Source organism: Siniperca chuatsi, linkage group LG15 (genome assembly GCF_020085105.1).
Source record: "Siniperca chuatsi isolate FFG_IHB_CAS linkage group LG15, ASM2008510v1, whole genome shotgun sequence".
Taxonomy (NCBI): Eukaryota; Metazoa; Chordata; class Actinopteri; order Centrarchiformes; family Sinipercidae; genus Siniperca; species Siniperca chuatsi.
Genome location: NC_058056.1, coordinates 14,411,929 through 14,428,995, shown reverse-complemented (window position 1 = coordinate 14,428,995; position 17,067 = coordinate 14,411,929). Strand labels below are relative to the sequence as shown.

At 39.6% G+C, this 17,067-nt stretch overlaps 2 protein-coding genes across 4 annotated transcripts in view; one reads left to right on the top strand and one right to left on the bottom strand.

Annotated features, from left to right (window-relative positions):
• The window catches only part of itpk1b (inositol-tetrakisphosphate 1-kinase b), a 31,425-nt gene extending 16,157 nt beyond the window's left edge, over positions 1-15,268 (bottom strand). Inside the window, exons 1-4 of one of the 3 annotated variants that reach the window (XM_044167688.1) lie at positions 15,124-15,268; positions 14,314-14,464; positions 10,373-10,397; positions 679-804 (exon numbers count right to left, since the gene is read on the bottom strand). In XM_044167688.1, coding sequence (XP_044023623.1) covers positions 679-804; positions 10,373-10,397; positions 14,314-14,408 — 246 coding nt within the window. In that variant the 5' untranslated portion in view covers positions 14,409-14,464; positions 15,124-15,268. Of the gene's footprint in view, positions 1-678; positions 805-10,372; positions 10,398-14,313; positions 14,465-14,984 lie in introns of all 3 variants that reach the window. The other 2 variants (XM_044167687.1, XM_044167689.1) reach the window with 2 other exon arrangements.
• A 1,299-nt stretch (positions 15,269-16,567) lies between these two features.
• Positions 16,568-17,067, top strand: part of LOC122862296 (putative E3 ubiquitin-protein ligase UBR7) — a 6,344-nt gene continuing 5,844 nt past the window's right edge. Inside the window, exon 1 of the mRNA XM_044167690.1 lies at positions 16,568-16,721. The gene's annotated coding sequence lies outside the window, so the exon portion shown is untranslated. The remainder of the gene's footprint in view (positions 16,722-17,067) is intronic.

Here is a 17,067-nt window from a genome sequence, read left to right as displayed (position 1 = left end):
CAGGATCTGTAATCATGATCAACGTCACGCAATTCTGTCAACATGTTCCTATGACTCATTCAGAGAGAGAGAGAGAGAGAGAGAGAGAGAGAGAATTTAGTGACAGTGACAGCATTTAGGTTTTAAGAGTCACCACATGCTCAAATATAGCTGCTAATGTCCTTAATGTTCCTGGAGCTAAGGTTAAGGCTCTTTGGCCTGTTTGCTTGATTCCTTGAACTGGGACATTTACATGTAAACATAAAATTCTGTCATCCATAAATGCAGCCATGCTTATTGCCTGTAATAGTGCTGCTGTGCTACAGACAACACTATCCAGAGCTTCTACACTTTCATTCTTCATTTCAAAACTGTATCTAAAGAGCTTAACCAATGTTCTAATCTAGTAAGTGGACCTTTGAGTTGAGATTATTGTGTCATACATATGCTCCTAAGGTCAAAAATGAACTGCAGTCCTCAAACATTTAAAAAGGACAAAGCATGGAACAAATCTAACAAATTGTTCAGTTCCAATACATATATGTAATCAAAGCTGTTTTTTTATACATTTGTGTTGTGTTTCAAGAAGTGGAAATGGAAATGAGCAATTTCATTTGCCCCACTTTCCCAGATCTCTACTTGTATTCTTTGTATCACCTATGAATACTCAGGGGAAATGAGGGAAGACAAGATGCATACTTGTACTCTTTGCACCAGCAGCACAGCCTGTGAATCATTCTGGTCAGCCTCCAGGATGAGGTCTGTCAGTTTGTGGATGATGACGTCCAGGGGACCCTGCTCCTCCAGAGGCTGGCTGAGGTCCAGCTAAGGAGAGAAGGACAGCCATAGGTCAAGGGTTATGGTGCAAACAGGGCCACCCAATACTGTATTCATTTATCCTATTATGAAATGGTTTACCTCAGCAATCATCCATGAAAAGCTGTGGGGTTTTTTTATTCAGTTAAGAGTGTGTCTTAGCTGCAAAGTATGGTCTTTTTTTACTTACTGCATTTATAAAACTGCAGTGATACATCACTGTAATAAAAAGTACAAATATTAATGTTAAACAAAAACAACAATTAAGTATTATTCTCTCGTAATGCCATGTACCTCTATTACAAAGTGGTACCTATATTACAAGGGGTATAGTATTTGTTTGATTCATGCAAAACTATGTCAGTGTTGCAACTATCTCTTTTGTCTCTGGCAGATGATGGGGAGAACAGTAAAGCTAACAGTATATTTCACACAAAATCAAAAGTATGTTCTCACAGGCAGTATGGCAGCTTGTCGACCAAATAAAACCAAACAAAATCAATTCAGTCAGAACTTGCCAATATATCCCCACGGTCTCCTTTACAAAGTACTGTTGCCTACAGTTGGTTAATAAAGTCATAGAATTTCCATTTTTTTTGTGGGACCATTGGGCAAATTGTTTCCCTTTTACCTACTGTTTATACTTCATACATGCACCAGAACACTGACCCAGGCAGCTTAGGTAGGAGGCAGTACTGGTGATGAAGTCTAAGATGTACAGAAATGACCAGATGTATGAGACTAAATCATGGCTGCACCTGGCTGGCATTTATATACTAAAAAAATGAGCATGATGGATGGGAGAGTATTTTTTAAGAAAAGGACCACTCATTTTGGGAAATCATCAATCTGCCATTGCTCTCCTCATTTATACTCCCAATCTGTCGATAGAAAAGAGTAATCTCTCCATCCAGTCTCATAGTTCTGCTCTAGGAAACAAACATACATATTCTTTTCTGTTTTTTTGGTTATAAAACAGGATCAGGACTGATTCTAAATCATCTTTTCCCTCTTTTATTTATAGCTGTAACTTTGGTGCAGCCAGAGTTGATGTTGTTTTTGTTTTGAATTACACTATCAGGATTTATTTCTGGAGCCATCTATTTTACTATGAGTTACAAACTCTCTCCCTCTGGCCAGACTTCCAGTCTCGCTGAGAATAATCAACAGCCTCTGAGAAAACACCAAATTAGCATCCGTTTGAAGTTTACCGCAACCAAAAGACTGACTGCACTGGCGAAGTAGTTAACAAGTAGTCAAAGCAGCTCTCCAAGTGTAATAAGACTTATGCGGGTCAGTGCTTGCGTGCGCACACACCCGCGCATACACACTAATGGAGCAACATTACAAGAGATAGAGGAGAGATGCTAGGCTTTAGGAACCAATGTTGAGTGCAATTCACAAAAGGCCTCTTTTCTGGCTGAATGTGTTCTGTTTGTTGCGACGAAGGGAGTTGAGTTAGGTTTGTGCGAGAGACAACTTTTAAAGTTAGAAAATGCAAGGATGCTTGGAGTTACTGCTTGCTTTTCCTGCTTTTTGTTGCTACATGACGAGGGACATTCTGAAATTTAAGACGCAGGGATGTGTGAAAGAAGGACAGTCAGACAGACGAAGAGACAGATAAAGCAGCCTTCAATATGTGGCTAGGCACAATAACTGAAAAGGCCATAAGAGTGAAAGTAAATTTTGATATAAACATCATCAGAAATATCTGGCTAAACCTCAGGCTGTTTTCTAACAGCAGTGATACAAACTGTGGCAGTCTTAATGTATCTTATTATGCTAATGCAAACACTGTGACAAATAATTTAACTGCACATTATCATTCCTTGGAAAATGTGGGGATCTAAGAGACAGTACAACAAAAACATCAAACATCAAAATTGTTCTGAGAAGACTGTCTCAATTGTGTTGGTTGCTGTTGCGTAATACAGTCATACACTAACTCATTAGCTAATCAGCAAATGGGGATCACCTGATCAATACAGGTAAAAAGACAATTCAGCAACACCTGTGTAAATAAGCCAGAGCTGGGCAGGACCCCTCTGTCCTTTGTGCTGTCCAGACAGTTTGCAAACTGAGAATGAATACACCTTAGTCACACTGGTGTGGATCAATGGAAGAACTGTAAAACTTTACAGAGTTTCAGTTGGTTTAGGGTTGGCCGCAGTCAGAGCCAACATTTCCTGGTTAATGATTGTGAGAAATGTGATGGATGGATGACTAATTGGAGTACCCTTGGTCCTGCCCTGAAAAGTCAATTGCTGGTAAATCTGTAAAATATCAGATGATTTAGATACCATGTTCTTTACACTCGTTTTATCAGGAAGAACAAAATATCCAGCTGTAGTTAAGATCTTACACACATTAGGTAAGACCTTGTTTTGACAGAGATATGTTCATTGTTCTCATCAGAGTCTGGCATGGAATACGTGCATTTCTATGATGAGCAGGCACAACCTATACTACACATCATACAGTCTGTGCACAGTGCGACAACACGCAAGCATATTTAAATAATATAATAATCAATAATTCACACAATTCAAGGGTTCTATTTGATACTGTAGATAAACTTTTAAATAACTCCAGAACTTCAATTTCAGGTGATTTTATTTCCACCGATAAGTGTGAGGATTTTGCAGCCTTCATTCTCAACAAAATAATGACTATTAGGGCAAATATTCCCAAAATCACTCATGCTCCTCCTACTCTGCCTCCTTCTCAATTCGCTACTATTTTAACAAATTTTGCATCAGTCAGTGCTGAGGATATTTGAACGGTGGTTCAGAGTCTGTTCCACTTCTTTCCTTGATCCCATCCCCACCTCCTTTTTAAAAAGCGTTTTAACTATTTATCTAAGGACATTTTAAGCATTGTAAACACCTCTTTACAATCTGGTATTTTTCCTAGCTCATTCAAATCTTCAAATGTTACACCACTTTTAAAGAAGCCCACTCTAGAGCCATCTATTATCAGTAACTACTGACCAATCTTTAATCTCCCGTTTCTAAGCAAAATTATTGAACTAGTCGTCCACAACCAACTAATTGACCATCTGGCAACCAACAAAGTACAGGATCTCTACCAATCTGGATTTTGACCCAACCACAGTACAGAAATGGCCTTGGTCAGGGTTACTAATGACAAGAATAAATAGTGATAAGGGTAGAGTTTCTATTTTAGTACTGTTGGACCTAAGTGCGGCATTTGACATGATCGATCATGATATTTTAATGGGAAGACTTGAGAGGTGGGTTGGCCTATCTCGGTCGGCCTATCTGGGTCAGCACCAGACTGGTTTTTATGGTACCTTAAAGGACGTGATTTTCTTGGGAATTTTAGCTCCAAAAGAAATGTTTTCTCATGTGGTGTTCCACAGGGGTCAATTTTCGCCGCATTATCATTTAATTTGTACTTGCTGCGTCCTGGCCAGTTTATCAAGAAACACAAAGTGTGTTACCATAATTATGCTGATGAGATTGAGATAGATATATATATAAAAATAACCTTGTCCCCCGAGATCTGAGCCCTATTGACACTAATTAGAATGTATCAAGGATATTGATAACTGGATATCTAGTAATTCTTTACAGTTAAACAATGACAAGACAGAAATCCTGGTCATCGGGGCAAAGGCTAACAGACAGGAAATCTCTTAAGTTGTCACAACTGTCTCTGGAAAGTGTGTCCAGAGACATCCTTGATGCTGACCTCATTTTCCAGACACATCAACAGCATAGTTAAAACTGGATTTTATCATTTAAGAAATATTGCAATGGTAAGGAGCTTTTTATTCCAAAAGGACGCGGAAAAAAACATTCATGCTTTTATTTTCAGTTGACTAGACTACTGTTAATGTTCTACTCACAGGAATTTCTAAAAAACATCTTGTTCGACTACAGCTACTCCAGAATGCAGCTGCTAGAGTTTTAACTAGAAAAAGGAAATACGAGCATATAAACGTCTGTGATGAGGTTGTTACACTGGCTCCCAGTAAATTTTAGAATTGATTTTAAATGTGATTTAATGCTAAATCTCTGCGACATTCTTGTGACCTATGAACCAGCTAGACCGCTTAGGTCATCTGTAACAGGCCGTCTGGTTATTCCCAGGGTCTCTGCAAAAACTGGTGAAACTGCTTTTAGCTTTTTACGCTCCAAGCCACTGGAACTCCCTACCCAGTCATGTTAGGTGTGCCCCAACACTATTGTCTTTTAAAACCAAACTCAAAACATTCCTTTTTAGCTGCACTTTTCAGTAGTCTGGTTTGCTGGTTTTAACTTTGTAATGGTTTTAATTAATTATTTTATTTTTATTCCAACTTTTTAATGTTTTTTTTTAACTCAAGTATTATTATTCATGTGTCGATTTTAACTGTGCTTAATTATGTCTTATTTGTTGTCTATGTTTTATCTTTATAATATTTTGTGGCTGCAACTTTGGGGGTAGGTCACGCTTTGTGCAGCACACTGTGCTTCCACCTAGAATGAAATGTGCTATATAAATAAAGTTTTGCTTGCTGGCTTTCAAAGAAAGACCATCACACACTGTAGATTTCAAGTCAAGCTGTATTCTCTTAAGAGCTCATTATGCTATATCAACATGGCATGTCTTTCTCTGCCCATCTTAGCGCTGTTGGATCTCATTCTCCTCCACGCGCCATTCCTCCTGCCTGTAGAAACACGCCCTACAGCTCAAAAGTAACATGCCAACACAAACTACAAAAATGTATACAGAGCAATGAGGCTGAAAGAGTCCAGGGACTCTATAACACTATAACACACTAGCTGCTACAAGCAGCAGTGGTGACAGGGCCTCAGCAATGGCGTGAGGTACAGCAGGTTGGTAAAAACTTGTTTTCTGTCTAGCTAGCAGTGTCAGTGTGACAGGGCCGGGTGGAAGGGAAGTTGTCTGTATTCCACTGAGGCATAGCCTTTAATCTCTTGCTTACACAACACAGAGGGCCCATCCACAGCCTGGCCCCTCCACAAAAACAGGACTCTACATCGTGGGGGTCAACACCCACTGGCAAAGACACATCGCAGAGGATAAAGCTCTCCTCTCCCTGTGCGTAGACAGAATGACCCCTCTTTAGAGCGCATCCAAAAACCCAGCAGTAAAGTCACTTATGTCCTGCTAAATGCTAAAAGCAGAAATGTCAGCTGACGTCTTTGAAAGTCCCTCTGGGACAAAGTGCAAGCAGTAGGCCATGGTAGTGATGGACAGCATAGAAAACACGCTGGGCCATTATATTTTCAGCTTTGATGTAGCGCCACAGTGTGCCCAATCTATACCCCAGGGAAATCTAAGAATGGTGATTTTGAGCAAACAGCTGGGACAGAGCTCATATGTGAACTTCAGTTTTCAACAAATTGTGTACAAATATGGTGACCACAAACTGTACGAACAATTGTTTGGAACAGTTATTTGTCTCTGTGCCTGGTGAGGATTTGCCATGGAGCTGGTTCATCCTTTAGATGTCTCTTTCTAGTTGCCCTCAGCTGGATCTAATCTCACCTGGCTTTTGCTTTGTTGTCAGGCTAGCCCAGAGAGAGACTGTGTGCAGAGTGGTGCAGAGACAGACATGTGATGAATGATTTATTTTGTATGCTGTGCGTCAGTATAGGAGAAACATATGCGACTGTCGGCCACACCTCGCAAGTACAAGACTAAACATGAGAGGGGATCAACATGAAGGTGAATCTCCAGCCAAAAACCATATGGAGGGTCAAACCGGGAGCTAATTAGACTAATGGCCGTCTCCTCAGCATCCCTGGAGTCCTCACTGCTGACAATGTTGTGCACTGGAAGCTTATGGAGGCAACTGCCTTTCAGCTTTCATCAATTAATACATTAATAATTAGCTGAGTATAATATAAAATTAACCATTAATAAATGCGTGTGACTAAAATGACTCAGCAGGTAGCTTAAGAACATTTTTAAACACTTTTTGCAGGTGGATAAATCATGGGGAATGAAAAAGAATTACTTCAGAAGGAAAGAGACTTCATACCTCTACCAGGTCTATTGAGATTTAGGGAGATTCTGTGGAGTTCATTCTGGTCAAACTGATGAATATCTCATTCATCATTGACCACCCTGAACTCAAGACTTCTAAAACAACAACAACCCCCACACTTCTCACAGCACAACTGTGTCATTTTTACACTTCCTTTATTAATTTGACAAATTTCCAGTAAGATCGACAGACATTTTGCAAAACACATTTTGGCTTTGAAGTGACTTGCACACCTACGTGATGAAGCTTTCTGTATATTAATAATTTTCTGCTTCATCTAAGCTAATGTGACTATATGCCAATTGCAAACAATGGCCACCAATCAGCTTTATTTGGATCATGGTACACACTGGAGGACCAATAAATACCATCTACTGTAAAGACAATCTCTTGTTTGTCAGCCTCCACAAATTCAATATGTAGGCGAGATACAGTAGCATGCCGGAAAGTAACTTTAAATTCCTAAGCACTTACCATATAATAAAAACAGTAACTCAATAACTTTTCCTGGACAGCCCACTCAAACGATGGCCATTTGATGTGATGGGTTCTCTCTCCGAGAGCGAATACTGGCTTCCTCAAGGCCAAGCCTGGTGAGTTAATCTCATCAGCTCTGTGATACAGACAGGCTAATACGGAGCACGGGGAGGATGACTCTCATGAACGCAGGGCTAAGGGGTCAGTATTGATGAGATAGTGCAAAATTGCTTGGAGGAGGGAGAGGAAGGATGGAGGGGTTAAAAGTAGAGACAAGGTGAGAGTGTTAATGGGTTACTTAAAAAAAAAAGAGCTAGAAGGGAAAGATGCTAGAGGCTAAAGGAGCAAACAAATGAACCTTGTGTTCTTTTTTTTAGTTCTGTTAGTCCTGATGGTTATACATGTAGATGCTTTTCCCACACTAGAAATGGAAATATAAAATGAACTCCCTGGGGCTGCCAGATTTAGCAAAGATCTGTTCACACAGGCTGACGTCATAACCACTGCCAACCCTCTGGAGGATCCAACCTCTTGTGGCAAATACCATATATCGCTAGGTGAAAGTACAATGTGAAATATCATTTTTAAAATTTTTGGGGTGTTTTTCAATATCAATTAATTTGCTGATTATTTTCTTGAATAATCGATGAATCATTTGGTCAATAAAAGGTCAGAAAATAGTGGAAAAATGCATAACACAGTATCCCGAAAACCCAACGTGACATCTTCAGACTGCTAGTTTTTTTGGACAAACATTGAGAAGCTAAAACCAGAGATGTTTGGCATTTCTGCTTAAAAAATGACTTAACTGATTGACTATCAAAATAGCTGCAGATTAATTTTCTGGAGATCAGCTAAGCGTTTCATCTCTAGTACACTGCTATTATTCCAACAAATCTGTGGTTTCGACACACAACAAATACATGAATTACCTTGTAATAAGGCTGTAACCAACATGAACTTATTCCGCCAGAAAAAGCCTAGGATGAATTCATCCTTGGATATCCAAGGTTAAATTGTTATCATTGGGATTAGCTAGTCTGTCAGACGACAGGGACAAGGTTAGGTGAATAAATTGGCTACAAGAGATAAATTTGCAGCTATGTTCTACTCCAGCCTTCTGGAGAAGGTTAAACGGACTTGATATCCACATAACAACAACACTCCCACCCACCCGTAAAGCTTAAAAAAAAATGTAATAAAACATAAACAACACTCAAGCTGAACAGTTTATCTGCAATGAAACAGTTTTCATTTTGAAGCTATAGTAGTGCCAGACAATTTTAGGGCTAGATGTTTACTGTGTAATGTACCACCACTTCCTGCACCCTTTCCATGGTCTCCCATTACTACCGTCTCCCCATCATTCTTGTTATCTCTGACTCTATCAAAACATTACTCTTCTTTGTTAAGATTAATTCATTAATTCATGTACTTTATTGTCTCAATGTGGAAATAAGTCTTAGGCTTCAGTAAGATTGGGCTTAAAATAAGGTAAAATAATTACAGGACCTTAAGGACACGACATACAGGAGAAAATATGTAGAATAACATGGCTTCAAATACATAACCTGGCTTTAGAAACATCATTGATTGCAAAATAACAGTCTAAGGGAAAGTCTAAGGGTTGCTGGGCTCAGAATTCACTAGTGCAACAGGATAAGACAGCTTTGTACACAGACTTGTATAACAAGGCCAAAGCATTACAACGGCTACCATTATCTTAGCTTGTGATGCAGCCATGACAGTACAGGCACTAACTGGCATTGGGTGCATCTCGGGCAGCCGAGCCGAGTGAATTAAAAAAAAAACCTCTGGGTGTCTGAGTAAACTGAGCTTTCTCAAATGGCAGCGACAGCCCAGCTAAGAATAAAAAGTTTATGCTGATTTGTAGGAGGAAAATAACTCAGTGGAAAACAGGTAGTCCTGGAAAAAGAGAAATGGGGAGGGCTGTTCAAGTCCCTGGGTACCCTTAGCTGAGGGTCTGTTAGGATTTGCTGTCTCCCAGGAGGGGCTGAATGCACAGTGGGAAACAAAGCCTTGCTTACTTTGGGACTATTCCCAGGACAAGGCTCTTTCTGGGTGTGCTGATATCATCAGCACAGTGAGAGGAAAAAAATAACCTCAAAGCGAGGGGGGGAAAAAATAAAATCAAGAACCCCCCAAGACAACAAGAGACAGTATTAAAGAAAGAGTAAGACAGAAAAGGCAGGATTATTTCCTCCTCAATTGCAGAGAGCACTTTAACTGACAAGCACTTTTCAGCACTTAGCTCCGAGGACTTACTAACAATTGTTACTATGCTGCTGTATGTGCTGTGTTAACTTACTCAATGTAGTGCACTCTGCAATATCCATTAATGACAGCAGCCTTTACTTCCCTGGGGCCTCTATTTACCTGAATATAACTCAGCACCCATCCTTTACTTGAGCTAAGTAATTACTAGAGATAGACCATTTATTTTGACACATCTGCATTACATAGAATACCTTAAAGTGACTGTAGTTAGTGATCTGTAAAGAGCTGTAGCTGCTCACATTAATGCAGTTTTATATATTAAAAATATTGCATAGGTGACTGATGTCAGATACTGTGACAACTTCTTCTACTACTAGCAAGCTTTTCAACCACACACACACACTCACAGAATGAGTAGCCACTGCCCAAGTTCAACTCCTCTGACCTACAACAGAGTTTACAGAGTTGAGGCCAGGTGTTGAAATATTTTGCTGGGGTGACTCGCATCACAGCTTAACAATGAACATGGCCTGGTCTGGCAGACTGTGACTGATGATACTTATGAACTAAAAATAGCAAGACTGTGAAGCTACATAGTCACAACTACATCAGGTATGTAGAAGATAACAAACTCACAGTAGTTTACAGTAGAAATATGAGAAATGTACAAGTAGTAAATGGTTTGGTTTAAACTCTACAACAAGGCATCAAATCATAATAAAATAGTGTATCAACAGGGATACCAATTTAAGATTTCCAACTAAAACAATGAATGACTGCCCAATTTTGTTTCATTTCAACAAAAAAAACAGTATCAGACAAAAAATGTTGTCCACTTACCTGAACAACTTCTATTCCTCTTTTCCTGAAAAGGAAGACAAAAGTAACGGTCATTAATTTTACCAAAAATAAACTGAAAGTGATCAATCAATTCAGTGTCCAAAAACAGTGTCTCAGGTATGTGGGCTCAAAGACTCAGAAGCAGAAAAGACTTGAATGAACCCACAGACGAAGAAGAAATCCAACACCAAACAAAGTGATGCAACAAATATATTTTACTTAAATTGACAAGAAAGCATACTCCTATTACTACTGTATATTCTTTACTATGTAAAACATGTTTTTTCATCAGTGGCTCTCATTGTAGTTCTTTCCTTTAGAATGTAATAGTTACTTTTATTCTTTATGTAAATGTAAGTCAAAACAGTTCCTTAAGAGGAGTTAAATAGAAACTCACTGAGGTCTTCAACAATTTGACTCTATGGACAGTAACTGACATAAGCTACAGACACATCTATCTGTGCCTAGACATCAAAAATAAATTAACAATGAACCTGAATTATTCAGTAAATTTGTCTGATAGCAGGACAGTAAGTAGGGCATTTTACTAGACGAGAGAGCTGGAGAATAGTCTACTTTTCAGAAACAGCACAGAAATAGTAGTCTTCGGATAAAAAAAAACAAAAAAGTTGACCACTACAAGAGTGGAATTGTTGGTAGGGGTGACTATCATAACATAGTGCACCACTAAACTGTACACATGAGAACCTTGGCACCTGGGTCCAGGTGAGTCCTTACTGCAGTGGCCCGGGTTCGATTCAAGCCCGGGACCTTTGCTGCATCTCTCTCTCTCTCTCTCTCTCTCTCTCTCTCTCTCTCTCTATCATAATAAAGCAGAAATGCCAAAAAAATCATCTTCCAAAAAACAAAAAGACAACCAATAACACATCTCCTAGTTGGGGGAATTCACGATGAGGACAAAACCAGTCCAGCACTACTACCCACTCAGCCTGTCCGGCCCCCTTGTTTTTAAGGGTTATAGTCCCATGGTAACAGCCGTGCAGCCATTCACTGCTTCACAACAATGTGGATATTTAATACCGCAGCTGGCGTGTTTCATGTGATGTGAATGGGGCATTGAGTTTCCTCCCATCTCAGATATGGAGATCGTCTGCTCTCCTATATTGTAACGCAGCCAGCAGAATGAATGAGATGGAGGAGAAGACCCACCAGAGAAGCAGGCCAGGGTCAGAACTTTTTGAATAGGCTTGACACCCAGGAACATGGAGGTGTAATGAAAATCAAGACTCTTTTTACTACATCATATCTTACTAGCACACACTATCACATATCCATAAACTCCAACCCTAAAGTTTGGTATTTATGGTACACTATTGACGTGACTACTGCACAGCATGACAGTATGTGATTACAAAGTTTACAAGTGGGTGTATGTGTTGACTTTTAGATCTAGCAAAATGATAGCAGGAGGGTAATCATTTCCTTTAGCAATTGCTGACAATCAACACAAGAAACTGTAGTGATTATTTTAAAACACTATGAACTAATATGATTTAGTGTAGCGTTCATATGGATAACATTCTGAAGAGACAGATAAAGTAGGTCAACCAGGTGAAGCAGCTTTACCTGTTTGGGCTACTAAAATGTTGCTCTGTCTGTTCCTTAAAAATCAACACAATCCATTCACTATATGTTGATAGATTTTAAAGTGATACTCGCCACAGGTTTTAAATAATCAGTCTTCCAATCACTGCAGTAACTTGTATCATTTGGGTGAAAGGCTACGTACAAGCATACAGCGGGTGTAGCTCAATGTAATCTCATCAGACTTGTTGTCCAGTGGCCTTGCCTTGACAGGACTAAGTGACAATATTTTCATACTATCCAATGACGCTGAGGCTGGCTGTTCTCAAGGGCATCGCATTTTTCTAAATCCGGTATATGTGAATCAGTAGGAAGTCTCTAAATTGCTGCGCAAGCTTATGGGACACAAACATGAACCCAAGTGGCTCTGACCAGCAGGAATCCCTTGAGTCCAGCTGCACAAGACAGGGCAGACTCCACACTGAAGCACTGACAATGTGAGCTGCATGCCACATGATGAGAGGGAGAAAACCTGGTCAGGCACTATTAGAGTACGACACTGGCACATTCTGTTAAGGTAAAACATTTGGTTTATATTTGATAATACAGCCTGACATGTCAAAAAACCTGCACATATCTATCTGTAAAATAAAATCAATGTGCATTAAATGAAATTTAATGAGTGTCATATTGCCAAGGAAACCAGTCCTTAATAAATAAAACTGTTTTTCTGCCTGAAGGTAATAATGTGGCACTAATAACAGGTCTGGCGAGAGTTTACAGAAGACAAGTTTCAGTGACTGACTGGAGAAAAGCAGTCATGTGGGGATCATATACATATTACACATTCACTTTGTGGCTCTTTTCCATTTGAATGCGCTGGTATTTTTTGTAGGCTATTAATGTGACTTGATCTGCTGTCACAAACACCACTTCTTAACACTCTGCCCCTGCCATTCATGTTAAACAGCCCTCAGTCCAGCCCTGAAGGCAGAAGGGGGTAGGCAGGACGCAGGGATGGAGGGGTGTTACTAGGAGGTTTATGAAGAGATTAAAAATGTTTTGTGGATTAGTGTGGTAATCTGTGCTGGCTCAACCAGGTCACTTTGTGAGGCAACAACCCTCCTGAAAAAGGTGAAAATGCTTCAAAGCAATTGCCTGCTATAATGCACACTGACAACATACCTAACCTACAGGGGCAGGTGTGTTGTCAGTGTGTCAGCTCTAAAATGTTTTCTCAATTCTCTCTTGCTGTTAGCTGCTGTCATTGTTTGTTTTCTGGATAACTGCAGCCCTCATAAAACACAAGCAGCTAGCCAATGTTGCAACGACAGATTATAAGGCTGGTGCCATACCTTGGAGTCATTCCCCAATCCAGTATACTGTATAGCAGGTATTGTAAATCAGTGAGGGAGCGTTCACTTCTCCCAAAGTCAAAGTCTGCTGAGAAAATCCACACCCTGCTTTATAACACCTTATATAACATTGTACTTGGCTGGAGACGGATAAGCTACAACAAGATAACATACACACAACACTCATATAGCTGCCCCTCTCAAGGCTGAAGAATCAGAAAAAGATCTTACAGTGGAAATACACCCTTGAACAAAATTTTGTTATGACTATGCATTTGGACAGATAAGTCTCTTTTTCTAGATAAATAAAATGTCTCACAACTAGAGACAAAAAGCCAAGACTGCTCTATGTGATATCACACTGTTCCAGTTACAATGAATATAAGATACTGTAATGGTCAGAGGTTAACTTTGTGGAATAAGAGCACATATTCTGCTTTAGATTTGTTAACAACACGGCAGAGATTAATTTTTTAATTAACAGTTAACTAAATGAGAGCACCTGTTGTAATTGCTTGTCCTGTTATACATGCACCTATGGCCACTATTTACAGTCCTACCTACACACATTACCTCCTCACACCATGTCTCAACAAACTCAACATGATAACCAAAACCTACTACACTAAATTGACTTTTGCTAGTGCCACCTGGGGAATGCATTCACACTATTTTAAAAAATGCCTTTGTAATATAGCAGAGAGAAAATTAGCAGAGCGGCCACTGGCCATATCAACTTTTAGCGAAATCAAAAATGCTAAACAGACATAAGCAGGGAAGTCATGGATGCTGTGTGAAAAAGAAAATTCAAATGAAAAATGCACAAGGGATATTCCCTATAAGAGGATAAGAGATGATAATCAGTCCCTTTTGTCATTGAGTCATTAAGAGGAAGAGCAGTGACAGCACACCTATTAATTCACTGTGACACACATTGTTGATGATGTAGGCCTACTGTGTGAATGTATGTCAAGTTGTTTCTGTTAGTTGCTCTAAAATCACTTGACCTGGGCGCATTAAATTGGTGTCATAGCCACATACCTGCACAAATCAGCAAAGGCCTGAAAATTAAGCTTCTTCATCTTCTTCTCGCTGAGCCAGTAGCCGACTCTCCGGCCTTTCAGGAAGGTCTGCATCTTCCCTGTGCCCCTGTTCCTTCTCTGGAGGTAAATGGTGTGACTGAAGGCTCAACCTGGACAGGCGAAAAACAGGAAACCACCGTATGACGTTTGTCCCACAACAGCCAACAATGAGGGGGGGATACTTTAGTTCACGACTCGGTTTGTGTTACGTTACTTGAACACAGCCAGAAGTGAGTGGCGCTTTCTACTAGTCTGGCTCGTGGTGCCCTCATGGTTCACATGATCTAGTTTTCAAACGTAATATTATAGTGAATGTGGTTCAGCATCAGCAAACTAAGTTAAATTATACACACTGACCACCTTTTGCTAACCTCAAGTGCTAACGTTAGCTGGCTAACTGGGTAGTGACAATCTGCATAGCTAACCGATGGCATGCAATTAGGAAACGTAAGCTAGCTTGCTAACAAGGATGACCAACACTAAATGGCTGAACAGATTCATACCACTTCCAAATCAAATTAGTTAACTAACGATTGCTAGCAACGGCTCGTTAGCGACAAGATGGAGCAAATTACTTAATGTTAAATAGTTACGTCAACGAGAGGCTGTGGTGAGCTAGCATTAACTAACCTGGCAATTTTAGCACAGTTCCCCCCCCTAAATTTGTGTCCTCTTCAGAAACTAGCTCGGATAGTTTCCCATTCTCTGTCCGTCCGGTGGAGAAGGAGAAGAAGTTTTCAAACCAGGTGACAGGCACAGGTGGACTCACGTTGATCCGTTCCTTGTGTTTACAGTCCCAGACTCTTGATTGAAGTGACTGCACACACCCAGGATCCAGGAGACTGATGCTGCCTTCACGAGCCCCTCGGAAAATACCTCCCCCGACGGTCGAAAAACAGTCGGTCCTGATTTCACGTGATGCTTTCATTATTGATTAACCTGCAGATTATTTTCTCGAGTAATCGATTAATAGAGCTGCCTATGAAATGTCAAAATGCCATCTTGTTTTGTTTGGTCAGCAGTCCCAAACCCAAATATATTACATTTAAAATCATATAAAACAGAGGAAAGTAGCAGGAAACCCTCACACTGGAGAGGCTAGAGCAAGCAAACGTTGAGCATTTCTGCTGAAAAAATTACTCAAAAAATTAATTGATTATTAAAATATTCAGTGATTTATTTATTTTGTGTTTGTTGCTGACTAATTGATTAATTAACTTTACATAAGTAGATAAAAACACGAAATATCTGGCTGAACAGAGAATGAAGAGGATAAGAGACCCTGAAGAGTGTGGATCTGACATGCAATCGATGTTTTTATAAATTTTAAAAATGAGGTGTTGTTTATGTACCACTTTCATACGCAGTTGTTCATTGATAATCCTGAATTTAACAGTAATATTTGTTTGTATCATTAGGGCGAAAGATACCGATTATAGGCGCCCACAAAACAACAGTAGGATTACTTTTATTTTTTCTCTCGGGACCCAAATTTCTTAGCTTTTTCCCTGCACTCAAAATTTACCATCTCTTTGGGCTTTGGGCTACGGTGGGTCCACAATATTTCCGACAGCCTCTAAAGGCACCCGGGATGCGGTCAGAGAAGTTCAGTCTGTTCCTGATGAGCACCGCCTCACTGTCTGTCAACTCACACTCCATTCAAGAAGATTTAAGAAAGTTTAACCTTTGTGAATTTATACAAACCAGCTGCAGTTTGTATAATGAACTGATCTTGTATTTGTAGGCCCGTTGCAGCTTGCATAATGAGAGCACCCTCGTGCAATAGTCTACTAAACATGTCACATGGCGCCATCCATTGGAAAACTACTGCAACATACAGCATACTTTTTTTCAGATAGACAGCCAAAACAAAACAGACAATAACAAGCTCAAAATAAAATAAAAAGTTACATAAAATTGTATTTTTCCCCCATTATGGATAAGAAATGGGGAATTCCACTGCACTGATATGTGTACACTGGCTAAATCTATAAATGTCCACAAAAGCACATCTATATTTGATTGAGTTATTCACATATTATATTATTTTAATGATATATTATTATTTAGCCTATATTATTCGAATGTTTAAGACTATCCCTATTTGTCCCGATAATGTGAATAAGGAAAGTCTTTGTACATTCAGATAATTATGCCCCTTGTGGAGTTCTATTTGTTAAATAGAAAAATAAATATGATTCAAAAGATTTCGAAGATTCCGAACGCGCAAACAATTACCATGACGAAAAACAAAAATATTTAAAAAAAAATACACAACAGCAGAGAGACGCTGTTCAAGTGACAGGAGGGAGGACAGAACACCGATTTCCAATCCCTCTCCCGACTTTTATCTACCACCTTGGACGGGTATGTAACATCCTAAAACTTCAGACTTTTTATCGCCTCTTCTTCTGGGACCAAATCCAACGGAAGTTCAGTCTTTTCACTTATGGTTGTAGTGTGTGTGTTGGGGTTGCTAAGTTTTTTTTTCCCCCAAGAAACATTTTTCATGTTCATTTGTTTCCCATTATTGTAAATATCCACTGTAATTAACCCAAAAAACTGTATGTGAGGGGGACTGGCCACCACAGCCTGTGTGACTGTTGTGGTTGTTATACATGGTTAATACAGACACATCGTACAATTATAGTCTACTTAAAGACAATTTAATGCATCAACATATTCAGCCTATACTTATATAGCCTACCTATAT